At 48.1% G+C, this 25648-nt stretch overlaps 1 protein-coding gene across 2 annotated transcripts; it reads left to right on the forward strand.

Moving 5' to 3' along the window:
- Window positions 1-302: 302 nt before the first annotated feature.
- Window positions 303-23812, forward strand: BCL6 (BCL6 transcription repressor). 2 transcript variants are annotated; one of them, XM_070406595.1, is made up of 10 exons: window positions 303-366; window positions 10999-11037; window positions 11857-12028; window positions 13578-13799; window positions 15264-16235; window positions 16507-16697; window positions 18385-18552; window positions 19622-19752; window positions 19859-19996; window positions 22597-23812. In XM_070406595.1, the coding sequence occupies exons 3-10, from the start codon at window positions 11868-11870 to the stop codon at window positions 22738-22740; spliced, it is 2127 nt and encodes a 708-aa protein (XP_070262696.1). In that variant the 5' UTR covers window positions 303-366; window positions 10999-11037; window positions 11857-11867; the 3' UTR covers window positions 22741-23812. The 2 variants fall into 2 exon arrangements, with proteins under 2 accessions (XP_070262696.1, XP_070262697.1); XM_070406596.1 differs by lacking the exon at window positions 303-366 and adding an exon at window positions 8758-9820.
- Window positions 23813-25648: the final 1836 nt, after the last annotated feature.

Here is a 25648-nt window from a genome sequence, read left to right on the forward strand (position 1 = left end):
ACGTCGACGTCACAGAGGGGCTGCCCACGTGACGCTGGCGGAGCAGGCTGTACCATCGTCCTGAGTCCCGGGAGGGAGGTCCACTGTCCGCCCCCTCTAGCCTCGAACCAGAACCTCCAAATCCGAGACGCCCAGCCCAGTAGAACCTCTAAATATGCCGATAGGTGGAAAAATATTATGCTTTGAATGCTTTGTACCGGCGAGGGGAGGCAAAAGTCCCGCGGAGCTGACATAGAGTCCTCCCCTGCCATGTAGCAGTGGTAAAGTCCGAAGCTCAAATTCCGAGAATTGAGCTCTGTTGATTCTTAGAACTGGGGTTCTTAGAAGTGGTGATGCAAGAAGTTTCTAGGAAAGGCCGGACACCAGGTGATTATTGCTGTTGCTGCCGCCGCTGCTGCTGCTGCCGCCGCCGCCGCCGCTGTTGCCGCTGGTGCCGCTGCCGCCGCCGCTGCTCATGATCATTATTTTACCTTTTAATTCTTTTTTTTCCGCTCTTGCCAAATGCTTTGGCTCCAAGTTTCCTATGTGTATCTATTGATATAAATGTATATATTTATTTATTCTAGCTGTCAGGTGTTAAAATAAATGCCGAAGATTAGTCCCATGTCTCTCCCACTCTAGGATATAGATTTTTATGTATTTGTTATTTGATTCTTGTTGTCTGAGTGAATCGGCCGGTTTGGGGAGGCTTTTGCCACCCTCCCTTGTGTTGTTTTGGTTTTTTAAAAGGAGGTGGAGAAGAGGAAGGAGGATAGTTAGGGGGCGGCCTGAGCAGAGAGGACGAGACAGTGTTTGGGGGGTGTTTGGGGCAAGTCTGGGGGCTGTCTGGCCCTAGACCGCGGAGAGGACGCGCGCTCGCGCTCTCGCCCTCGCTCTCGCTCTTTCTGCTGCCTGCTTGCGTACGGCTTGTGATCTCGCTGGATTTGTGCGGCTGTGTTTTTCCCCTCTTTTCTAGCTTGCAAACTGCCTTCCTTGCTAACCTCGCTCCTGCCTCGGCTTCCCTCCCTCCCTCCACCTTGCCCTGGCCTCTTCTGCCATCCCCTTCCCGTCCTTCTTAGTAACTCCGGGAGGCGAGGAGGGAGACCGCCCGCTCGCTCGTCCCGCTGGCTCTCTTCCACCGGCCTCGGTCCTCTAGATTCACTGCCTCCGAGCCGAGATTTTGAAGGGAAAAATGCAATCGAACTCCTCGGTGGCTTTTTTTTTTTTTTAATCCCCTTAAAATCCGGATGAAGTATAGTTTCTACTTTTTCCGTTCAGAGCCGTGATCTTCCTAAGGAGATGCGAGTGTTTTGGTGTCCCCTTTCCCTGTGTTTTGGGGGAGGTTTAGCTTGCCTGGGGGCGGGGATGTTGAATACTTTTGGAAATTATTCTTTCTTGGTTGCAGACAAGGGAGTCGGAAACACCACGCGCTCCTTCTCCCATCCTAAGGAGAGAAGCTGATGGCGGGACGGGGATTTGGGGGTGGGAGGTGGTCAAGGGGTACGCGTTTGCACCTGCGGTGCTGTTCAGTGTGTGGGGACTCCGGGAACCTTCACCAGACAGCGTAGCAGAGTAGGAAGGTGGCGGGATTTCTTGGCGGTCGCGGTGTTTGTATTTTGGGTACTGCGTGACTTGGTGTTAATTCCCAATGGCTGTTCCCCTGGTTCCTAAATTTTATTTTATTTTTCCTATGGTGCAGTCTTTGTAAAATGACAACGGCGGGCCGGAAAGTGGCCAACATTAGGCTTTACATTACCGAGGTCCTTGCACTGGGCAGGGGAAAACAAAACAGCCCCAGCCCGCGTTCCAACGTGCAAGACCCGGGAGGAGAGAACACTTTGTGGACCGCGCCGGGCGACCCGGCGCGGGAGGAGGGGGCGCGGGCGCGAAAGGGAGATCTTTGTGAGTGATTTTGCAAAATCGGAATGTGCGGTTGGTTGGATTTGCAACCTGTGGCTCTTCTCGAGGGAGTAGGAATGGGAGAAGGCGGCGGCGGCGGCGGCCCGGGGCGGGAGCTGGTTGGGAGTTGGAGCCTCGGAAGTCGGCTGCTCCCGGCGACAGCTGGAGCGAGGGGCCAGCCCGCTGCCGGCTGTAGTGACCTGATCATGGTAAATTTCTTGAGAGCTGTGGATTGCGTTGCCTGTATGATGCTGTATTTTTGGAACTCTGCTGAAAAATGGAACTGGTGTTGCAATCATGAGTTTTAAAGCTCCCCCATGAAAAAACAAGAACACAACACAACAGATTTTTAAAAGAGTGAAAAAGACCCCTTTACTGTTGTATCCCTTCTCCCAGTAGGTAAGACTTGGTGGTGGGGGTCCTGACAGCTGAGCAGGGGGAGTGACCCTAAACAGTGTGCTGAAAGTCCAGAGCTGTTTACTGTGTCCCTTCTGAGAGAGCTAGCCACCTACCCCACCCCCAAACCCCAAAATAATTTAATCCTTTATGGGGTTTTTTTTCTAGTTAGTTTATAGTTTCCAGAAGAAAAATTTTGTAATGTTTTTTTTAATAAGTAAAGTGAATACCAGTAGATGCATTTTTTTTATTACTGTCCAGAAAGAAAAAAGTGGGGCAGGAGAGAGGGAACCAGGGAAAGGGCTGTTTAGAAATACAGTTTGTGGCTCTGAGCGATGCCACCGGCTTCCTCTACAGAGACTGCCAGTTTCCCTTTTTCTTTGCAAGGTGTGTGTGTGGTTTTAATAAATAACTTTAAAAATATAAGAGGGGGGCAAGATCCGTCAGGGAGACAGGTATCTGTTTTGCTCACGATTTACTACCAAGAGCCTTTGGCACTGGAACAGAACCTCGTAAATCTGCAGCCCAAGTTGAAGTTCATCTGGCCCTAGTCCACACGCTATTCCTGGAGGTAGCAAACATGAGCTCAAAGGAATGAGGTGAAATCACTTTCTTGCTTTAAAATATATACTTTAAAAAAAAAGAGAGAGAGAAAAGATATGTCTCTGGGGGAGGAAGAAATGGAAAGAGGGCACCAGGAAATGGGCATTCCCTTGCTCAAATGACTGCTGTTGAGTCTTCAGGCCAAAATAGAAACCTGTAGATGAGAAATATTTCCCCTCCCCCCATTTATAAATAGAAGTTTCCAATATCATACTATTTGGAAGACTTTCTAATACTGCAGGCTCAAGCGCATTGGCTGATTTTAAGGGTCTGTTGATTGTGACAATGAGGCCAGAAGCTGTTTGTGAAAACTAGGCAACCTGAAGGAGAAGGCAGCCAGAGGAAGGGGGAATTCTCCAATTGGCGTTTCCTCTTTCCTCAGTTTGGAAGAGTTTTTATCCCATGCTTTCTTGAAAAGACTTTCCAATTCTTTCTGGGCTTGGTGGACAGGGGTGGGACTCTAAACTCTTAAGCTGTCCTTTCCTGAGCCCTGAAGAGTTCCAGTTATTGGTTGAGTAAATGTTAGCCATGACTCGATGTCAAAATCCTTCCTTCCCTCTCTCTCCTGCCCGGTAGCCACACTCACAAGCCACTTCGTTATGAAAAACTTAAGATTCAGAGGAGGTGGTGTGGCAGCGCCACCCCTCGGTGGGTGAGACTCTGTGTGCACAAGTCAAAGAATTTGAAAAATATTGTGAAATGACCTTATGAGGAATTTATTTTTTATTTTTTTTTTGCCTTTAACAAGCGGATATAAAATTAACTTTTTAAAAAGGGACTTTGCAGTTGATCTCTCAAATGGGAAGAGGAAAAGTTGATTTTCAGCTAGGATGGTGTCGTATAATCAGCAAAGTAGTTCCAATAAGTAAGAGAGAGAGAGAGCGAGAGAGAGAGAGAGAGAGAGAGAGAGAGAGAAAACCAGAGAGAGAGAAAGGTTGCCTAGTTGGCTTTAAGCAAGGGAGTTCTCCTGGAGGAGGTAGCCCCCCTTCCCTTCCCTTTCGACTTGACTTCTCAGAGCACCTGAATTCTGTTACCTGTCTGACATTGAGATAAGAAGGAATGCTTTATTAGTAGTGTTAAGATCCATAATGACTGGAAGCCCTGTAGTTTTGCTGGCGGTGATGGTGGTGTATGCGTGGGGGAGGGGGAAGAGATCCGGGAGTGAGGTTAGGGGATTGCTGGGAGCGATGGTTGTCTGGTCTGTAACTTGGTTTGGAGCCCAGCTGGAGTCGAAGTTAGCGTGGCGCATGCTGGTGCCCTGCACTGCGCAACAAGTGGGAACGCTGCAGCAGTGATCCCAGCGAGGGTGCTGTGTTGTGGCAAAGAGGGCCGGCTTCTCTTCACCCCCCTGGAAGCCAGGAGAGGCTTCTCCCAATCCTCTTCGACTCCCGGCCTCAGATCAGTGGCCCCAGCAAAAGACCAAATTCGTCCCCTCTTTCCCACTCTCCCGGATTTTTGGAGCGCTGTAAGCCTGGGTGGAACCCTGCAGCTGAGCTCCAGGGATCGCTTTCTTAGTGGGGATCAGGGGTTTATTATAGACTTTCCTTGCTGGCCGACCAGTGTTTGACAGGGAGCTCTGCTAAATGCATGGAGTGCCATTCTGTTCTTCTTTTTGAAGACAAGTGCACCCTTGCTTTCCCTTTTCAATATATTCAGCCTTTCCGGCTAAAAAAAAATCACAGTCTACTCCATGGACTCAGTTCCAGATAATGTGTGGTGGTTGGGAGAGGCGTGAGCATCACGAAGAAAAGAATTACATCTAGTAAATTAAATGTTTTCCAGCTTTGCCTATGATGGCAGCTCCCTCCCTCTAACAGACAAAAAGGGTGGGGGGGAGGTTGGGGGTAGTCGGGTGTGGAAGGTTGTGGCCGCCGGTGATTTTCAGATGGACCGAGTCTGCCACCTAGTGATAGGTCTTGCCGAGATTCCAGCTTTGGGCGGTGGGTGGACCAGGCCACTTCTGGTCTCCAAGTCTCCCAACCTGGTACTAGGTCTGGCAGGGAGGACAGCCTCCAGTGAGGATGTCACCCGACATCCAAAGTTTGGGTAAGATGGATGAAAATTATAAAGCCTCGGGATGCTTACCCGATCCAAGATTGCGTAGTGATGGGATCTGCCTCCAAGAAGAGAACCATAAAAGAACTCAAAAGAACTCGTTTTGATTACACTACCTCCAGATCGCGGTTACTTCTCCGGGTGAGGGGCTGGGACTGAGGGGGGTTGGGGGATGTTGGTAGTGGAGGGATGCCATGGGGGCTCTTAGGACATACAACTCTTTATAGTTGAGGAAACAGGCCTGATGAGGGGACCTGTAATGGTGAGACACTGACTTAGTCCAGGTCAGATTTTAAGTTTCTGAATTTCCAGGTTAGTGACTGAAAGTCAAAGGTAAGCTTACCTCCACCAAGAGAAGGAACAGCAGTCAGAGAGCCTTAATTCCAACCTCTTAGGTCACTGTAGTTGGAAATAGTTCTCCAGCTGTCTTGGAGGAATTGGTTTATAAAGTATGGCCTAAGATTTTCAGTAACTAACATGAAACGCCTACAGTTGTGCTGAGGAGTGTGTGTGGGGGTCTCATACCTTGAGGGGGAGGGAGGCGTGTGTTAGGGAGTGATTAAGGCCCAGTCCCTGGACATGGGGAGATGCATCTTGCAGCACCTGAGGCTCACATTTAGATCCTGAAATTCCTCTCTATCCTCTTCTTTCTAAACTTTTCTAAGTGGCTTGGAGAGAAATCAGTTGTGTGGGTGGGTCGTATAGACCGGCAGAGTGTAATCCTCATAGAATTTGTTCCACAACCGCTTCATAGCAAACTTTTCTTTCTGGGAGTTAAAAACTTAAGATGGCAAACGTGCGTCGGTGTCCTGGCGGCCCCTAGCGACGGCCGCACGCACAGCCTCAGGAGACGCGGTCGTCTCCACCGCCCAGGTCCGCCGGAACCGAGTTTAGCCTCTCTCACTGGGGGAGTTGTTGGAGGCCGCGTCGGAGAAACGCGCCTCTGTTCGGGTTGGAAATGAATCTGGGGACGTGTTTGAAGAGCGGTCAAGTTTGACTCATCGCTTTCCAAGGACAGTTAGTGCCTTCCATCTTCATTAACGTGAATAAAGACCTTGGCTGACTTCTGTCCAGATCGGATTTTTAAAGGCATTGTTTGCTTGGGAAGATCATGCCGCTTCCCTCCCCCGCAGGCCTTTTTGCAGAAGCCGAGCGGGTCCAACCAGGATGGCCGAGATATCTTTTGCTCGGGGACGTGGTTTGCTGGCATTGTCTGCCGGACCTTTCTGGAAGGCTGTCGCAAGCTGGGAGCATGGGGAGCGTCCCTTCTGCAGCTCCTCTTCAGATCTTGCTGATAAAACACATCCCTCTGTTTTATGGCATTTCCTAGAAGCTTGCAGGCTTAAAAGAGCGCTTTTGTCAGAAACGTGATAGAAATGAAAGTTAGGACATAATGTTCCTGAACACCTCGGACCTCGGTCACCCAAAACGACCGCCGAGGCCACCGCATTATCAAATTGGCTTTCATCTACTGTCGACTCCCCACCCTCCCGTCCCCCAGCGAAAAAGCTCGAAGAGAGTCCCCGCACTGAACAGAAACAACTCCGCAGTTTAACCCCATCCCCTACTGCGGGACCACTGAGGCTGGACCCGAGCTGTTCCTTAGTAGAGATGCTGCGTAGAAAGGGAGCGCTCCGCCTGCAGGAACCACGATGCGGGTTTCACTGCTCAGCTGCACCCTTATTAAAATTCCTCGTCCCTGCCCCTAAACAGTGCTTTACACTTCCACATTCTCCTTTGGATTTGTCAACGAGTTATTGGAGTTATTAGATTACCAATAACCCAACGGCCGGCCGGGATTGGGCGGGGGGTGGGGATAGGGGGTGGGGTGAAGGACCGAGTTCTCCAACTCCCGAGACTGTCGAAACTAGGTCAATGGGAAGGAAGAAGGGGCGGGGCGACGAGGGATTGTTGGTATCAAGCCCTGGTGGGAGGGCTCCCTCTAGTGTTCAGTAGCGGTGAAACATGATTACGGGACTCCTAATTTCCAATAAGTGCATTTACTTAATTTTAACCTCTTTTTCCGGATTCACACCCCATCCCATATTAAATTTCAGCCTTCGCTTCCACCAGTATTCCACCGGGCGAAGGAATGAGAAAGCCTCAAAGTATGAGGCTGCAGAGGCCCAGTCTTGAACAACGGACCTTAACACCGCCTCCGTCGCTGACGGGTGGCGCGGCGCTGGGTGTCGCCAACGCCAGTTTTAAGACCCAGCAGTGGCTTGAAAGGCTGCGTCTTTTGCATCCCCGGTACCCCAGCCCCAGCCCCCCAAAGTCCCTCTTAGAGCCCGCTGCTGAGATAAATAGGAGATAAATATAATTCCAAGGAAGGCTACGGGAAGGCGCGGCAACCTTGGAGCGCGCGCGCGCGCGGGGTCGGCGTCGGGGCCTCTCCTGGATCCTAACCGTGTTTCTACGGGGTTTCGGAGAAATAGAATTCAGAAAAACCGAAACCTGGCCAGATTCGGCCTGGCAGCTCTTATTCTAAAGACTTGGGGCGGAAACCCAGCGGAGCTGTGTTCCCCTACTTGCCAACGTAGGCGGAAGGGGCTTTCGGTTTAGTTTTTCTCCAACTCGGCTGGGGTACGCTGCATAGAGACCCTGAGCATAGAGACCCTCTACCTTTAGGCCTTGACGCCTCGCCTAACTATCCTCTTTAAAAGGATTTCGGGGCCAAGCGAAAAGAGAAAAGAAAAAAAAAAATGACGCCCCAGGCAAATAAACGCCAGACTTGGGCAACCTGAAGTCATGAAATGGACCCGAAATCCTGAGGTCTAGACCGGCTCTGCTACTAACTCGCCTGACCGTCCCCGTTTATAAAACTGTTGCGGGGAAGGGTAGGACTCGAGCTGTGAGTGCCTGGATGCGCGTGGCCGACCGATTTCGGGGAAAGTGTCCGTACTCCCCGCCAGCCTCCGGGGCGCCCCCACCCCGCTCCCTTCCCGGTGAATCCCCGGCAGCCCGCGCGGCGCAGGCGGCGATCCCGGCGGCCGTTGGGGGCCAGCGGCTTCCTGGAAAGTTACTTCTCGTTGGAGCCGGCGATAGGCAGAGAGTGTTCTGTGAACTCCGCTGAGCGGAGATCGACTACGTTCCGGGAATGAGAGGGCTGAGCCATTCCCCTCACTGCCCCCTGCCTTGACGGCGTAACAGGAAAAGAAAGAGGCACACACAATGTTAGTTCCCGAGGTGCACGAAAAGTTTTATCTGAATACAAGCAAATTCAGGGCTGCCACGGTAGTCCCGCGGGGCCTCCACCGAGCCCACGGGGACTCGGAGACAGATGGGCAGCGGTGGTGGCACAACGCCCCCGGGTGGGCAGTCCCTGGCAGCCAGGTACCGTATAGAAGGGGTGGGCTTGCTCCTGCGCGCAGAGCTTGGGTGTGTGTGAGCGAGAGAATGGGGCTGCCCAGTGCCCACCGAGTGTAGGGAGGAGGAAGAGGATGGGTCTTTGTATTGGCTCGCTGTCTCCAGAACATAGCCTTCCTCTCATCTCCTGTTTGGTCTGTCATTTCTGCTCTCTCTCTCTCTCTTCTCTTTCTCTCTCTCTCTCTCTCTCTCTCTCTCTCCTCTTTCTTTCTTTTTTTCTTTTCTTTTCTTTTTTTTTCTTTCTTTTCTTTTTTTAGGGGGAGGACCCTCTTTTTTCTTCTTCAAATCTTTTAAAGGACCTGCCTTTCTCCTGAGGGTGCCTAAGTTTAAAGCACAAAGGAAAGAGTGTGTGTGTGTGTGTGTGTGTGTGTGTGTGTGTGTGTGTGTTTGCTGGGTGGGGGCGGGGGGGAGGAGAAGACAATCTTTAACTCTCATTTCGTGGTTTTTTAACTCTCACTTGGTAGTTACTGTGGCTGGGGCGGGGTGGGCTGGATTCAGAGGAGTCCAGGTCTGGGCCCTTGCAGTTGTCACTTTCTCCTGGACAGCTCTGATCTCTTGGTTGTTTTTGTGGAATGAATCTTGTGTGTGTCTGGTGCGTTTCTGAAGCTAGCAGACAGGTTTGCCCAGGGCTTGCTGGTGATTAGTTTTGAGATGTTGGGCAAGGCTTATCCCCCTGGAGCCTCAGTGTCCTCCCCACTAAATCAGGGCTGTTATGAGGATCAGATACAATAATGGACTGGAAGGAGCTGAGTGGGCTGTAAAAAACAAACCAAATGCTAGTGGTCCCTCCACACCTGCAGCATCTAGAGGGAAGTCCGTCACCCACACCCACCATTAACCCACATATTCACTAATTGTGGAACCTCCTGAGACAGAGCTATGTAGGAAGGAGTGGACTCAATAAGGACATGGACCTCAGTGTGTGTGCATTTATTTTGGGACAACCCAGGCAGAGGTTTAGGGTGAAAAGGGCCCAGCCCGGAGCATGGCTGATAGTAGACCCAGGGGAATTGTTTTGTTTGTTTCAATCCGAATCTGGAGTGAATCATTGACAAGTGTCAAGGTGAAATGGCAAATCTGGGCTTCCTGTGGTCCAAAGGTGTGTGACTGGAAATCCACAGGAGAGCTGGTGCTTGCAGCTGGCTGGAGGACAGCCTTCGGTATTACAGAAGGGTTTAAGGATCTCTTCCATGAGGGAAGAGGAGCGGGTTTATAAATAAACCTCACATGTGCCTTCAACATTCTTTTTCAAAGGAGACCAATCATTGAACTATTGTTAGGATCAATTTAGTGTATCTCTCTTTGCCCATTTTGAGTTAGAATGGGGAGAGGAGGAAATAGGTTCTTTTGTCTTTTTCTGTCCTCTCCCTTCCCCCATTTTCTCCCCCCTAACCCCACTCACTCACATACACACCTAACCTTGAAGCCGATGAGATTGAGTGACTGGCACTTGGGACCACAGAGAATTGTCAGAGTTTTTGGTTACAGACTCAAGGAAACCTCTCATTTTAGTGCTCATTTGGTAAGACTCAGCAGCCTGGAATGGGGGCAAAGTGTTTGTGTGGGGGGAAGGAACTTAAAAATGAGATTCACCCACGTCAGGGTGCTGTCTTGCATGTTCTACAGCACGTAGGCTGATTTGCAAAGGGTCAGGAATTTGAGCCAGAAGACCTAGGGCCGGGCTATTCACCATCTATGTGGTCTAACAAGACCTCCCTGGCCTCGGGCCCCTTTACCTGGAAAATAACTAAGGCCTAGGCTTTTTTTTAAAGGGGGTGGGGAAGAGGGCTAAGATAGTTTTTTTGTTGGTGTTGCTCTGCAGCCCATATACTGTCATAAATGAGAGTCTTCCACCTGTGCTTTTAAATTATTTTGTTTTAAAGAAACCAATTTGGAGAAGGTACATATTTCATTAGTGCTCCCTGGCCAGTTCTCAGCTAAATCAGACAATTAAATCTTTTCACCAGCAGGGGGAAGCACAAACTTGCAAGATTGTGGTAGTATATCTTGTCTTAGACCCAGGAGGGAAGGGAGAGGAAACTTTTAAACAGAAGGCAAAGATCCTTAAGAAAAGCATAGCTAGGCCATTGCAGGTTGTATTCTGCAGATTCTGTATTCAGTACTTCAGTACTTTCAGACAGTCAGGAAGTACTGCCTGGCTGTTTTGTCCTGGGAAAGCCACTTGAACCCGAGTCTCAGTTTTGTCACCAGTGAAATTAGGGTAAAGATATTGACCTTGTTGGCCTTGTGGAATCATTTTAAGACTTGAAAAAATAACATTTTAGCAGGTTTCGAAAAGCGTCCAAAGTTTTTAGGCCCCTGAATGATCATCCTTATTAATACTGATTTTTTTTTTCTTTCTTTAAATGTTTTCTTTCCCATAAATGCACTGGCTTTGGGGTAGTGAACATTGTTTCCACTGAGAAAGGAAACATATGTGTATATGTATATGTAATTAATGTATGTACTGTATCCCCAGTACTCAGGGTATAAACATTATCGCAGGGCTTTGGGTGCCTGTTGTTTTCATAAGAGCAGAGCTGGAAAAATGTTTCCTAGCTTATAGTAAAACCGCACCAGCTGGCAGGCTGCAGCTATCAAAGTAAAACTAAACACGTGTGTTCTAAAATAAGACCATAGTGGACAATCTTACATTCATTAAATCAATTTCTGCTTGTTTGTTTTTTCTCTTCCCTGCAGGTTTTAAGCAAAATTTTGGACTGTGAGTCAAGGCATTGGGTAAGTAAATTGAATTATATGCCTTAAGATTTTGTGGGGAAACTGTTTCTTTTGAATTTGCCAATGCATATGTTTCTGTGAACTTTGCCACTTTTCATTAGATGAGGTGAAGGATTGCTGACTCCTTCTCTATCACTCCCAGCCCTCATCCTGTACCCCTGCGTTAGACTATCTTAACACTTGTGTGATCAGTCATTCCCCGAATTATTTTAGTTCAAACTAATGTAGCCACCTACTGTGCACTAGCAATGTGCTAGGTGCTCGTCGGAACATTGAGATGATTCTAAAGCCTAATAGAGGAGAAATGAGATACTGATGAGAATAGTGACAATTTTTCAGAACCTAGGCTATGGACCAGGCACATACCTCTCATTTTGCAACTACATAGGTATTACTACTCTCATTTTGGGAAACCAAAGCCCAGAAACATTGAGCAACCAGCTCCAAGTCACACAGCTCAAAAAAGGTCAAGCTAGTATGCTAACCTTCAAAGCCTGGTTCTCTCCCCTGTCACACACTCACTGCTTCTCAATGCTGGTAGAGTATTTGATATGTGGGGAAAAACACTCAACAATATTCATTCCCTTCCCCTTTTCTGTAAAGGGCTTTCTATTCCAATTTGTTGGATAAAAATTATTCTCCCCATTTTACAGATGTGAACAGTAATATCCAGAGATGGGCCATGAATTATTTAAAGACCAAACACAAGGGGCCTCAGTTTGCATTCCATGCTAGCAGGCTGAACGACCTGCTCTCATGCTCCTGGTAAGCAAGAAACAGGTTCTGGTTAACGAATAGGATTTTGACCCCTTTTTGCAGGTGAAGACAAAATGGCCTCGCCGGCTGATAGCTGTATCCAGTTCACCCGCCATGCCAGTGATGTTCTTCTCAACCTTAATCGCCTCCGGAGCCGGGACATCTTGACTGATGTTGTCATAGTGGTGAGCCGTGAGCAGTTTAGAGCCCATAAGACAGTCCTCATGGCCTGCAGGTGAGGGTCTGGAAAGGAAATTTAAATGAATATAAGGGGAGTATGGTGCTGGCAGCGAACGAGGTGGAACATGTGGGCCTCTTGCTGTGTTTGGGATCACATCTGATTTGTGTCCAGATGTCCAGCCTGGCTGGGTAGCCTCCCAGAAAGGGAATGAATGTCCACACCTTTCAAGAAGAAAGCATTTCTATTCTGTGGGAATAGAGGGAGAAGAAATCACATACTGTCTCAAGAAAGGATGTGTTTGGAGCAAACATGGAGAATAACTTCAGTTTACATGTAAAAAAAAATGAAAAGTGAAAGAGATTTTTAAAATATGTTAAGCAAGCTAATTTGAAATATTTTGCACTTTTATTCCATAATTGTATTTCTTTTATACCGTGGCTGTATTTCCATGGGTAAGTTAGTGAAAGTGAGCCAGCTATTTCTTCATATTTGTCAAGGATTTCAAGTGTTCACAGCAATTTTATATTACATCATCTCCCTGGATCTTCATAGTGGCCTGTGTCATGGATGGCATGATTGCCTCCATTATGTAGATCAGTGGTTCTCAACCTTGGCTGCACATTAGAATCACCTGGGAATCTTTTTAAAATCCTGATTTCTGGGCCTCGTCCTCCAGAAATTCTGTTTCTTTGTTATGGGGTGGGGCCACAGCATTAGTAACAAAGAAACAGAATTTCCGGAGGATGAGGCCCAGAAATCAGGATTTTAAGAAGATTCCCAGGTGATTCTAATGTGCAGCCAAGGTTGAGAACCACTGCTTTACATGTTCATTCTTGCCTCAACCCTATAAGGTAGATACTATTGTTTTTGCTTTGCAGATAAGGAAACTAAGGTATAGAGAAGTATCTTACCCAAGGTTGCATTCCTTCTTACTGGTGGAAGTGGGGCTCACTTCTGCAACACACTCAGGAAGAGTACACTTGAGGTGGCAGCCCTAAATTTTGGCTTCTGAGTGCTCTTTCCTCAGCCAGACAGCATGGTACCTGGAGGCTTGACTTGGACCTTCTAGGAATACTGAACTTGTAATAGTCTATGGGATTTTAGAAAAAAATCAGTAGAATGTAGATGAAGGCATCATTTTAGTGATTTATCATCATTTTTCAACTTAGTTTTTAAAAAATACAATGAGTTGTAAAATAAGAAAAAGAGATGGAACAAGGAAAAGGCTTATCTCAAAGATAGGGATGAAAAATAGTTACTGCAAATGAGTGTTAAATTTAACTCTGGTCATCTGTGCAGTTATAACACTAAAAGGAAAACAAGTTCTGGGACTTTGAGAGAATCACTTAACATCTTTGATCTTCGTTTCTTCATTTGAAAAGAGGGAGAATGATAGTATCTACCTGGCAAGGTTGTGAAGAATAAATATAAAAAGTGCTTAATGACTCACTGGCATTTGATAAGCACTCCGTAAATGGCACTATTATTAATTGCTGTGGAAGTTTTGGAGGTAGGGCCTGGGGAGAGGGGCTGCACGTGATGCTGACTGTAATTGATGAGAGTCTATATGCCTGCTATAATGAGACATGTGTTTGTTTTACAGTGGCCTGTTCTACAGCATCTTCACAGACCAGTTGAAATGCAACCTGAGTGTGATCAATCTGGATCCTGAGATCAACCCCGAGGGGTTCTGCATCCTCCTGGACTTCATGTACACATCTCGGCTCAACCTGAGGGAGGGCAACATTATGGCCGTGATGGCCACAGCTATGTACCTGCAGATGGAGCATGTCGTGGACACTTGCCGGAAGTTTATCAAGGCCAGGTGAGCTGCCACCAGGTAGAAGCCTGGGAGATGAGAGGGATCAGAAGGGATGAGAAACCCTGGACATTGCATGCATACAGAAAAAAAAATATATCCTCTGTAATGTGCCACAACCTACATTTCCACTATTTTTGCACACTTCTGCCCTTATGAAATCCTGTGATCCAGCCAACTTGACTCCTTACTGCTATCCAGATACACCTCGTGCATCCTCACCTCTGGCTCTCTCCCATTCACTTGACATGCCCTTTCCTCCCACCTACCCTGTAAGGCCATGCTTGGATGCCAGCTCCTCTGTGGATGTTTTTATGATTATCACTCAGCTCTTTCTTCTGCTCTTCCTTTCTGTTCCAAAGCCTTTGCTTATCCTTTAGATTTTTCTTCTATTTTAGCTACTCCCTATCCAAGGGCTGGGAAGACATACCATTATGTAAAGGTGAGGAGTCTGAGAGCCAAAGAAGGGAGGAGCTTTGTTTAGAACCATTTGATTCACTGCTCTGGGGTGATCGTAACCCTTGTCAAACAGAAGGGTTTCTAGTCTCTGTTTGAACCCCACCAGGAGCTGGGAACGCAGCGTTCCCAGAGCCATGCAGTCTACCTTGGACAGTCAGAAAGCTCTTCTTTATGGCGAGTTGAAATGGCTCCCCTAATATTCACTCATTGGTTCTAGCTCTGTTAACTTTGATCATGTTTGAGTTGGCCTATTTTTCGCCCACATAGTGTCCCTTCCAGTATATGCAGGTAGAACTCTTTGTTTTCTGTGGGTGATAATGGTGGCAAGATCATCAGAACCATCATTTCTGAGTGCTTTCTCTAGGTCAGGCCCTATGCTTGGAGCGGTTAAGTAACTTGCTCCAGGTCACACAGCTGCTAAGTGGCTCAGCTGGGACTGGAAGCCAGGTCTGGCTGTTTCAGAGTCAGGGCTTCCTGCACAAGCAAGGCTGCCTATTTTCCAAAGTCCACTTACCTATGACTCGAGTCCTTTTCTCCCCAGGGCACCAGTTTGCCTATGGCCCTCTGCACATGTGGCACCAGGACTGTATGAATTCTTCCCTCCCTGAGCCTCAGTTCCCATATGTATAAAATGGAGACAGTAATACCTGCCTTCCCTTCCTTGCAGGATTTTGCCTGGGTGAACTGAGATAAGGGCTCTGAAAGCTTTACATTCCATAGTAATCCAAAGAATTACAGAGTCACATTCCTGCTTATGTATGTGACTTAAACAGGCTCAGATTGTGTGGGTAACTCTCTTCACTGGGCCTATTTACACAACTGTGGGCTAGATTGCTAGATTTCAAGCATTAGTGCCTTGTAATTGCAAGTGTTTCCCTACTCCAAAGCCATATTTCCTATGTCTCGCTGGCCCAAGCACAACTGTGGTTGCATAGACAGTGGCACTTTGGAGGTCGTCTATGTAGTAGTTCTAATTTGGAGGCCGGTGTCTTCTCTTGTTTTCTCCTGCAGTGAAGCAGAGATGGTTCCTGCCATCAAGCCTCCCCGTGAAGATTATCTGAACAGCCGGATGCTGATGCCCCAAGACATCATGGCCTATCGGGGCCGTGAGGTGGTGGAGAACAACCTGCCGCTGAGGAACCCCCCGGGGTGTGAGAGCAGAGCCTTTGCCCCCAGCCTGTACAGTGGCCTGTCCACACCGCCAGCCTCTTATCCCGTGTACAGCCACCTCCCTGTCAGCAGCTTCCTCTTCTCCGATGAGGAGCTGCGGGATGCCCGGATGCCTGTGGCCAACCCCTTCCCCAAGGAGCGAGCCCTCCCCTGCGATAGTGCCAGGCCAATCCCTGGGGAGTACAGCCGGCTGGCCATGGAGATACCCCACAGTGTGTGCCACAGCAACATCTACTCACCCAAGGAGACGGCCCCAGAGGAGGCACGGAGTGACATGCACTACAGTGTGGCCGAGGGCCCCAAGCCAGCTGCCCCCTCGGCCCGGAATGTCCCATACTTCCCCTGTGACAAGGCCGGCAAGGAGGAAGAGAGACCCTCTTCAGAGGATGAAATTGCCCTGCACTTCGAGCCCCCCAATGCACCCCTAAACCGGAAGGGTCTGGTTAGTCCCCAGAGTCCCCAGAAGTCCGACTGCCAGCCCAACTCGCCCACAGAGTCCTGCAGCAGCAAGAATGCCTGCATCCTTCAGACCTCTGGCTCCCCTCCAGCCAAGAGCCCCACCGACCCCAAAGCCTGCAACTGGAAGAAATACAAGTTTATTGTGCTCAACAGCCTCAACCAGAATGCCAAACCGGAGGAGCCCGAGCAGGCCGAGCTGGGCCGCCTTTCCCCTCGAGCCTACCCTGCCCCACCAGCCTGCCAGCCGCCCATGGAGCCGGAGAACCTTGACCTCCAGTCCCCAGCTAAGCTCAGCGCCAATGGGGAGGACTCCACCATCCCTCAGGCCAGCCGGCTCAATAACATTGTCAACAGGTGATTGAAGAGGCAGTCCAGGCCTGGGCTCAGGGGTTACCTGGCAGGGTTCCAGGGGTCACTTCTGAGGGATGCAGGGGCTATCGGAGCCTATCAGAGGAGTGGGATAAGTGCCTAATGATTGACTTCACCTAAGTAAGGATGGAGATTTGTCCATAGCCAGCCAGGGAATTCCCGCCTCTGTTCTGTGGGAAAGAAACTGGGTCCGCGAGTGGGGACCGGTGAAGGGCTCGCCTCTGCTTCAGCGCTGAGGCTCTGTTCTTCCTCGCAGGTCTCTCGCAGGCTCCCCTCGCAGCAGCAGCAGCAGTGAGAGCCACTCGCCCCTCTACCTGCACCCCCCGAAGTGCACGTCCTGTGGCTCTCAGTCCCCACAGCACGCGGAGATGTGCCTCCACACCACCGGCCCCACGTTCCCCGAGGAGATGGGAGAGACCCACTCTGAGTACTCGGATTCCAGCTGTGGTGAGTCCCACCCTCCAACCTCTCCGACCAGGGAGAAGGCCTGCCCCTGCCTCTGCTTTGTGGGGGTTTGTCTTCCATTGTATTTATGCTGTTGTCATCGGTTGGGAGAAATTCCTGATGAAGTCCATTGGCACCAGCTGATCGCTCCACTCTTGACCTTGAAGGGTACTAGGCTGACCAAAGCAGGAGATGGGGTGTTAGAGTTAATCCTGGGTAACAGAGAATGATCAAACAGACTTCGTAGCTTCATTCCAGAAAAAGAAGCTTGTGGGGCTGTAACTCCCAGCGCTTTCTCAGCCCCTCTGGGCCTAAACTGCAAGTGCAGGATCTATGGGCCTGTTAGTGCACCTGCTGGGTTGTCCGTTCCGGAGGGGAAGCATATGAACTGATTCACTCCTGCATCTCCCATAGGTCCTTAGGGAGTCTCTAGAACAGAGTGGGTACTCAGTAAATGTTAGCTGAACTAGATTAGTTGAACAGAATTATTAAATTGGGGTCAGGAAATGGAGAGGATTCCAGAATTATTAAATTATTATTTCTGAATAGTCTGTGTTTGACATCCCCAGTTTTTACCAGATGAAAAAGTCTGTCTTCCTGCAGCTCTGGCTCCCATAATATAGTGCAGAAATATCGAATCAGGGCTGAGCCACCATGAGGTGTCATTTTCAAATTGTTATAACCAAAGGAAAAATAAATTATTTACATTGAGAGATTTGGCACAGGGTTGTGGACCTATAGTTAAGAGAGCAGAGGCTGTAACTCCCAGCTGTAATGTCCCCGTCTGTCCCTCTGGCCATTTGCTTTTGTTCTGCACTCGAGCTCCTTCTCTCTGGGCCTCTCTTTCTACTCCCACCATCACCTGTAGTCTCCCAGTCTCACAGATCTTTGGGAGACATGAAATGCAGATCGGTGCAAGGGTGACCGTGTTTGTCATTCATCTTCCCAAAGACTTCAAAGTATCATTGCATTTGATTTAATCTTACATTCCTATGCTGCTTTTGTTATGTCAGGTGCTCCTATGAAGCAGGTAGGACAGGGGCTAATTATCCTGATTTTGGAGATAGAGACACAGACAGAGGCTCAGGGACCTGAAGGGCCTTGCCAAGGGCATCTGTGAATGAATACAAATAAAACTATGAACTGATAAGAGCAGCCAGTTCTCAGCGCTCTCCAGAAAAGGGAGAGCCCCGCGGTGCCTTCCTCAAGCTGCTGTGGGCCATATGGGTACCTGCTGGTACCTTAGTATTCAAATGTCTCCTTTCTCCTTCTAAATGCTAAGAAAGCCCTAACCAGTTTGGCTCAGTGGATAGAGCGTTGGCCTGCGGACTGAAAGGTCCCAGGTTCTATTCCGGTCAAGGGCATGTACCTTGGTTGCGGTCACATCCCCAGTTGGGGGTGTGCAGGAGGCAGCTGATCGATGTTTCTCTCTCATCGATGTTTCTAACTCTCTATCCCTTTCCCTTCCTCTCTGTGAAAAATCAATAAAATATATTTAAAAATAAATAAATAAATAAATAAATAAATAAATAAATGTTAAGAAAAAGAAAATCTCCACAGGCCCTTTGCTCTGGGCTCCCCTGTATGTTGGGTGGGCAGGGGCCCTGGGGTGGCTGTGGAGGTGAGGGGCCTTGGAGCCCCATCTCTCTTGCTCTCGCTGATGTTCGTGTCCCCTCCCACCCTTTGACAGAGAATGGGGCCTTCTTCTGCAATGAGTGTGACTGCCGCTTCTCTGAGGAAGCCTCGCTCAAGAGGCACACGCTGCAGACCCACAGTGACAAACCCTACAAGTGTGACCGCTGCCAGGCCTCCTTCCGCTACAAGGGCAACCTCGCCAGCCACAAGACCGTCCATACGGGTATGGCCCTGCCCCACCTGAGCTTGCTGATTTTCCTGGGGTCAGGAAAGGGAGAGGGTTCCAGAGAAAGCAGTCTGGGGCTTGGTACCAGTGGAGTGAGGCAGAGAGCAGGCCCCGTCCTGGCCTGAATGAGGGCTCTAGCCTTGTCACATCTTTGCTTAGTGGCTGGTCCACTCCATGTACCCTTCGTCTTTCCTCTGAGCTGCTCTGTTCTGCTTCTCTTCTTTTGCTAGAGTCAGAAGTGTTGATCCCACTGTTGAGAAGGAGAAACTAAGGCTGAGAGACACAAAGTAGATTTGGTATTTGCAAAGCCAGAAAAAAAAACACACAAAAAAAGGCCTCTTGATTTCCTCTAAGGGCCTATTCCTTATCAACTCACATTCCTTTACCAGGTAGCTTCTAATAACCTGATTGTTGTCCAAAGTTGACTCTCTCTTGGTATTTTAAATGGCTCCTTTATCCCAGAAACTTTCCATGAAGGAAGGCACAGCCCTCTATTGGTTTCCTCTGTCTGAACACCTAATCCAACTCAGGCCCCACCTCCTTTGCCAATGGAATCCAGCTGTAGTTGCCACAAGCGGAAAAGCATGTTTGTTCTGAAAGAAACTAGAGCAGCCTGATGGTATCTCCCTGCAGAGTGGGTTGACTAGTGAGTCAGTCTTATCCAAGCGAAGAGCTAGAAGAGCCTTTCCAAGCCGTCAACGTTCACCCCTCAGGTTCCAGAGAGGGAAACTGAGGCCCAGAGAAGGAGAGTGACTTTTCCGAGTCCCACTGTTAAATGATCCTGATGACAATGCTGGTTCCAAGGCTTCCTGGAACCTCATTCTCTCCCTGTTCCACACCCAGCATTGTTTCTACCCCTACATGCTTTTAAACTGTGATCAAGGGGGTGCTGTTGTGTGTATGTGGGGAGGGGAGGCAGGCCCCTGAATCCTCCTTTGACACCTTCCAAGGGACAGTAAGTCAAAACAGCCCTGGGCAAGGCAGCTTGCTTTGAAATCCAGGAGCCAGAGACTATGGTGAACTCCATTGAACATAGCTATCCTTTTTCCTTTTCCCTCGGTAATAGGTGAGAAACCCTATCGCTGTAACATCTGTGGGGCCCAGTTCAACCGACCGGCGAACCTGAAAACCCACACTCGAATTCACTCTGGAGAGAAGCCCTACAAATGTGAAACCTGTGGAGCCAGATTTGTACAGGTGAGCTGGGGGCCTGGGGAAAGGACCCCTCGGCCTGTGCATGCGGCTGCCCAGGGGTGTGCAGCTCACCCCGACAGAGCCTCTCACGCTTTGCTCTTCTGCCCAGGTGGCCCACCTCCGTGCCCACGTGCTTATCCATACTGGCGAGAAGCCCTATCCGTGTGAAATCTGTGGCACCCGTTTCCGGCATCTTCAGACTCTAAAGAGCCACCTGCGAATCCACACGGGAGAGAAACCTTACCATGTAAGGGAGCCTTTGTGGCTACTGGTTGACCTGGGAGGGACAGCGACATGGAGGGGCAGGGCAGCAGAACTGTTTGCTCCTGTCTCAAGTGCACAGTGGGATGGTCCCTGGACTTGGGATCAGAGACATGGATTTGGGCCTGATTTTCAAAGACACCCTGCTTGACCTTGGCCTGGGTCTCAGTTTGCTCATCTTTAAAGGGGGGTAATGGGTTTAGTGATCTGGGCCTTAGGAAAGAGGTCTGGACTATGAATACATAAATGGTGGAGTCACTCATTCATTCATTCCAACATGCTTATTGAGTGCTTACAGCATGCCTCGGTGCTGGGCTTGATGTCTACTGAAGACGAGCTCAGGAGTTTGAGAAGGAGCAGCCAACAATAGCATTAGGAGTAGAAGAAAGTGGTGACATAAAATAAAACAGAGAAAAGGACACTTCAAGAAGGAAAGGAACAGGTGGCCAGCAGCCAGCAGCCATGATCGGCCCATCAGAATCATGGTGTTCCAAGGCAGGGACTCTGCAAATTAATGGCTTATAGGCTAATTTTTAAACCTTCCATGAGCTAAGAGTGGTTTTTATACACTCAAGTGTGTAAAAAACAAACAATATTTTGTGATATGTGCAAATTTTATAAAATTTAAATTTCAGTCCATAAGCAAAGTTTTATTGGAACACAGCCTTGCTTACTTATTTATGGATTGTCTGTGGCTACTTTTAACAACACAGCAGCAGAACTGAGTGGTTGTGTCAGAGAATGTAAAATATCCCACAAAACCTAAAATATTTACTGTCTGGCTCCATAGAAAAATAGTTTGCAGATCTCTGCTATAGAGGGGAAGATACTGGACAGGCAGCTGAGATATCTTGGTTCTTATCATGGCCTTGGGCAAGCCCTGCCCCTCTCCCTGGGCCACAGTTTTCTTTTTCTGTGAAATGATGAGGATGCTATAGAAGAGCAGTTTTCAAATTGTTCTCTTTCAGTCACTGAGGTTCTTCGGCCCCGAAGGGCAATACTGAGACCGCAGCCTCTTTTATCTTTCTAGTTTCCATCTAATCTGAAAAGAGAATATGGCATCACTCTACTTAGTGATGAGCACAAGAACGAACCGAAGAATGGTTAACCCATGTCACAAACGTTAGCAGCAAAATGGGGTTATTTTCATTGTCTTGTTTATTAATCCTTGAGTGAATATCGTTTTACTTGCTATTTATTCTTGGGTGTATTAGTTATTCTCTTAGTACCTTAATTTTATCACCTACAAATTGAGCCCATAAGAGGACCTACCGCATAGAGTTGTTGTATTAAGTAAATGAATTTGCTAAAATGGGCAGAGCAGTTAACATGTAGTAAGAGGAAAATAGATCTTTGCTATTATAATTATCCTCTAGAAGTTTAGACACACAGGATGTCTGAGTTAGGAGTGACCTGCAGAGTGTATTGATTCAGTTCCATACAGAGGGACAGCCAAGGCCCAGAGAGAGAAATGACGCACACAGGGCGCACAGCGGAGGGTGGCATGGATGGGCCCCATTTCTCCCGAGACCAGGGCTCTTTCTACTCATTGTCCTGCCCATTTGATTTGTTTATTTCTGTAAATGTATTTCCATTTTTACTTTAAAACATATTCTCTGTATGAACACATTTTATTACACTTTTATTTAGAATGGTTTCACATTTATAGAAAAGTTGCAAAGGAGGTGCAGAGAGCTCCTATGTGCACCTAGTTTCCCCTGTTGTTAACGTCTTACGTCAGTATGATACCTTTGTCACAACTAATGAACCCATACTGATATGTTATTGCAAACTAAAGTCCATGCTTTATTTGGATTTTCTTTTTACCTAAATTGCCCTTTTTCTCTCAAGGATTATGTTCAGGTTACTCCGTAGAGTCATTCATTTTACTTTTAAGTAACTCTTCCACTAAAACCATTAGCATCCATTCATTGAATCAAAGCAAGAAACAGCTCTACCTGGTAATGCCTTGTTAGCGTACCTAAAGTATACACACGAAGAAGGAGTCTAACTGCATTTTTAAGGCATATCCTTAGACTCATCAATTTTCATGAGTCAGTCCATTTGTCCAAATGTGTTCAGATTTCATGTATAATTGCCTAAGAAGTATATTCTGCTAGATACTAAGAAGATTATAAAGTTTAGTAAGGAGTGGTCACTGCCCTCGAAGCATTCCCCACCTAATAAGACAAGGCTAGAAATCTTACAGAGGTTCAATGGGAAGAGGGATTCTTTTCATTCTGGAGAGATTCAGAGACTCCTTAATAATTAGGGGAGTTTTCACCTGAGCTGCATTTTTTGGGTAAGACTTGAACTTGTGGAGTTAAGTCAGGGAAATACAGCTTAAGCAGGAGAGAAGTCTGGGCAACGTTTTGGAAAGCAGGGAAGGGACATTTGCACAAAGCGGTACTGGTCCCTTAGCATGATCCCAGATTCAGGTGGGCTTGCAACCTGGCCCCTAAGAGGAAACAGCTGCTGGGTGGCTCACAGGGAGAGACAGGGCGAAGTTCCTTTTCTGGGTCTTTGAACGATGACATGTTTCCTGGGCTGATGACAGCTAACAGTTTACCTCTGGTTTTCCTTCAGTGCGAGAAGTGTAACCTGCATTTCCGTCACAAAAGCCAGCTGCGTCTTCACTTGCGCCAGAAGCATGGCGCCATCACCAACACCAAGGTGCAATACCGCGTGTCCGCCACCGACCTGCCCCCGGAGCTGCCCAAGGCCTGCTGAAGCATGGAGTGTTGACGCTTTTCACTCGAGCCCCTTCTCAGAATCTACCCAAAGGATACTGTAACACTTTACAGCATTCATCCCATGATGTAGTGCCTCTTTCATCAACTAGTGCAAATCATAGCTGGGTATGGGGGGTGGGGGGAGGGGCGTGGGGACCGGGAGCCAAGGCAGCTCCCCTTCCCCCACTGCCATCCAACATTAAGAAAATAATATTGCTTCTTCTCCTATGTGCAAGGCGAACCATGTCAGCAAAAAGCAGAATCATTTTGTACATCAAAGTGGGAGAGTATGCAAAAGCTCTGACTTGACTTAGTCTGCAAAATGAGGAATGTATATGTTTTGTGGGAACAGATGTTTCTTTTGTATGTAAATGTGCTTTCTTTTAAAAGAAGAGACTTCGGTATGTTATCAAACAGAGGGCTTTAATTTTTTTAACCAAAGGTGAAGGAATATATGGCAGAGTTGTAAATATATAAATATATATATAAAATAAATATATATATATATAAACCTAAAAAAGATATATTAAAAATATGACATTGTGTTAAAGGCTCGATTTTGTATCTGCAGGCAGACACGGATCTGAGAATCTTTATTGAGAAAGAGCACTTAAGAGAATATTTTAAGTATTGCATCTGTTTAAGTAAGAAAATATTTTGTCTAAAATGCCTCAGTGTATTTGTATTTTTTTGCAAGTGAAGGTTTACAATTTACAAGTGTGTATTAAAAAAACAAAAAGAACAAAAAAAGCTGCGGAAGGAAAAATGTGTACTTTTGTTCTAGTTACCGGTTTGTATATACCTATACAACGTGTCCTACGGTGCCTTTTTCATGGAAGTTTTCAACGATGGATGGGCGAGCGCTCCATCCCTTTCTGAAGTGTAGGCAGACACAGGGACTGGAAGTTGTCACTAACAGCCTCTTTGGGAATGTTTGTCTCATCCATCACATTCTGCGTCGTGCTTGTGTTAGAACTGCTCCGGAGACAGGGTTTGGCTGTGTCTAAACTGCATTACCGCGATGTAACATATAGCTGTACAAATACAAGAATAAAATGTTGAAAAGTTGAGTCACCTTGTTCAGGGGTCTTTCTTTGTGTTGGAATAGGGACTTAAATGGGTCTGGTTTCCTCTGCTCTTACATAGTGGGGAGTGATCACAGCCACTGGGGGGGGGGGGGGGGGGGGGGGGGCGGGCGGCCGGCAGTGTAGGAATCAAAGCTGGGGCTCTATCTCCCAGCCCAGGAAGGATCACAGACTCCAGATCCTGGTTGTGAGCTTCGGTGGGGGATTTTGGATGGATCTCTCACCTCTTTTTCTGGCTGGTTCCCTCCTCTGTGTTTTTTTTGTTGTTTGTTTTTCACTCAGTGTTCTAGGCTGAGCTTTGATGACTTTAGTTCTAGTCCTTTTGACACAAGTGTATGTGAGTTGATTCCTCCTCTGGGCTTTGGAGAATTTGCCCATTCTGGGATGCAAGAGGGTTCATCTTGCCTCCTGGCTTCATAAACAACTCTGCTTGGGTCTAGACCAGAGGATGGTATGAAGGCCTCTGGCCCCAGTCATACATCTCTCAGCATCGGTGTCTTTCTGGTATCTGCCAAGCGGTGGGCAAACATCTATAGACTTGGAACCTTTATGAATGGCTGCTAGCCAAGCAAACCGCCATCACTGCAGGAGTGGTCCTTGTCCGAAGAACTCTGTGGTGGAGGTCAGCCATCTCCTCCCATGTGTGGGGGACAATCATTGTCCTCTGGGTCCCCCTTCCAGCCTGCCCATGAGGGGATTGGATTATCTAGATCACTTATGATGTCGATTCAGACATAAATTCATCCTAGCTTATTTGGCACCTAGTTTTAATTTACCTCAAAAAAAAATGCCAAGTTTGATTGACAAGGCCAAAGAACAGGGAGGACAAGCGTGGTCCTGGCCCCTGGCCCAGAGGAGAATGCCTGTACACCCCCCTGACCGCGGGGCAGGGACATGAACCAGAGCCTTTCCTGAGTCCTTGTGTGGCTGGTGGCAGGATGGTGTGTCCTGGCAGCGCCTTTGCAGCAGGCCCTGAGCACGTGCTGGGAAGCTCCCGGGAGCTGACCACCCAAAGCCTGAGAGAGAGCCTCTGAAAGTCACACTCCTCTCTGCCAGGCACATGGCCTTCCAGCTCAGGTTTCCTTTGAAAGTGACTTTAAAGGACTTGCCAGCTCGAGGCCTCAGCTCACCCTGCTCTTTGAAAAGGGAGAAAGTGATCCCTCTGCTCCCATAGAAACTTGGCAAAAGAACTTAAAAAACAGACAGCTTCAGGAATGACAATTCACAGGCCCGAGGGAGGCTGGCCCTAGAGCCCCTTGGTTCCCTGAGGGGCTAGGAGTTTGTTTATATATCATTACTGTTTAATAAAGAGACTAGGGGGCCCAGGCAGACAGTGTGGGTGGCTTCAAGTTCAAACAAAAGAGAAGATCAAAGAGTAACTGTAGCCAATTGACGATCAATAACAAGTAAAAAGCAAACATCTCTAAACAGATAAGCTAGGGTAAAGGGAATAGAGAATTTTTATTTCAAAAGCCTGACATGAATGCAACATTTCACAAACACATAACTTTCAAAACAGCGGCGCCTGAGGTCCTTCTCTGTTTTGTGGGATTTTTAAGGGGAAGGTTTCTCAGGACCAGGGTGGTGGTTGGAGGGTAGACCCAGAGAAGAGGGGTGGTTGGAATCAAGCAGAGCAGCTTAGAAGCTGGAAAGGATGGGGCATAAGGATCACCTAATTCAAGTCTGTCATCTCTACCCATGAAAGGACTGAGACAGGAGACATGCAAGAACTTGCCCACTGTCCTCACCCGGTGTCCGGGCACAGAGAGTAGAGGGTGGGCTTCTGCTCCTCACTCCAATCGGAGATAAGGAAGAACAGAT

Source organism: Myotis yumanensis, unplaced genomic scaffold (assembly GCF_028538775.1).
Source record: "Myotis yumanensis isolate MYYU_CA2020_CCGP unplaced genomic scaffold, mMyoYum1.0.hap1 SCAF_2, whole genome shotgun sequence".
Lineage (NCBI taxonomy): Eukaryota > Metazoa > Chordata > Mammalia > Chiroptera > Vespertilionidae > Myotis > Myotis yumanensis.

Bases quoted from the DNA above. Each gene is read 5' to 3' on its own strand.
- BCL6 (XM_070406595.1), top strand. From the start codon at position 11,868: ATGGCCTCGCCGGCTGATAGCTGTATCCAGTTCACCCGCCATGCCAGT. The intron at 12,029-13,577 runs GTGAGGGTCTGG...TTTGTTTTACAG, and splicing joins ACAGTCCTCATGGCCTGCAG to TGGCCTGTTCTACAGCATCT. The intron at 19,753-19,858 runs GTGAGCTGGGGG...TCTTCTGCCCAG, and splicing joins GTGGAGCCAGATTTGTACAG to GTGGCCCACCTCCGTGCCCA.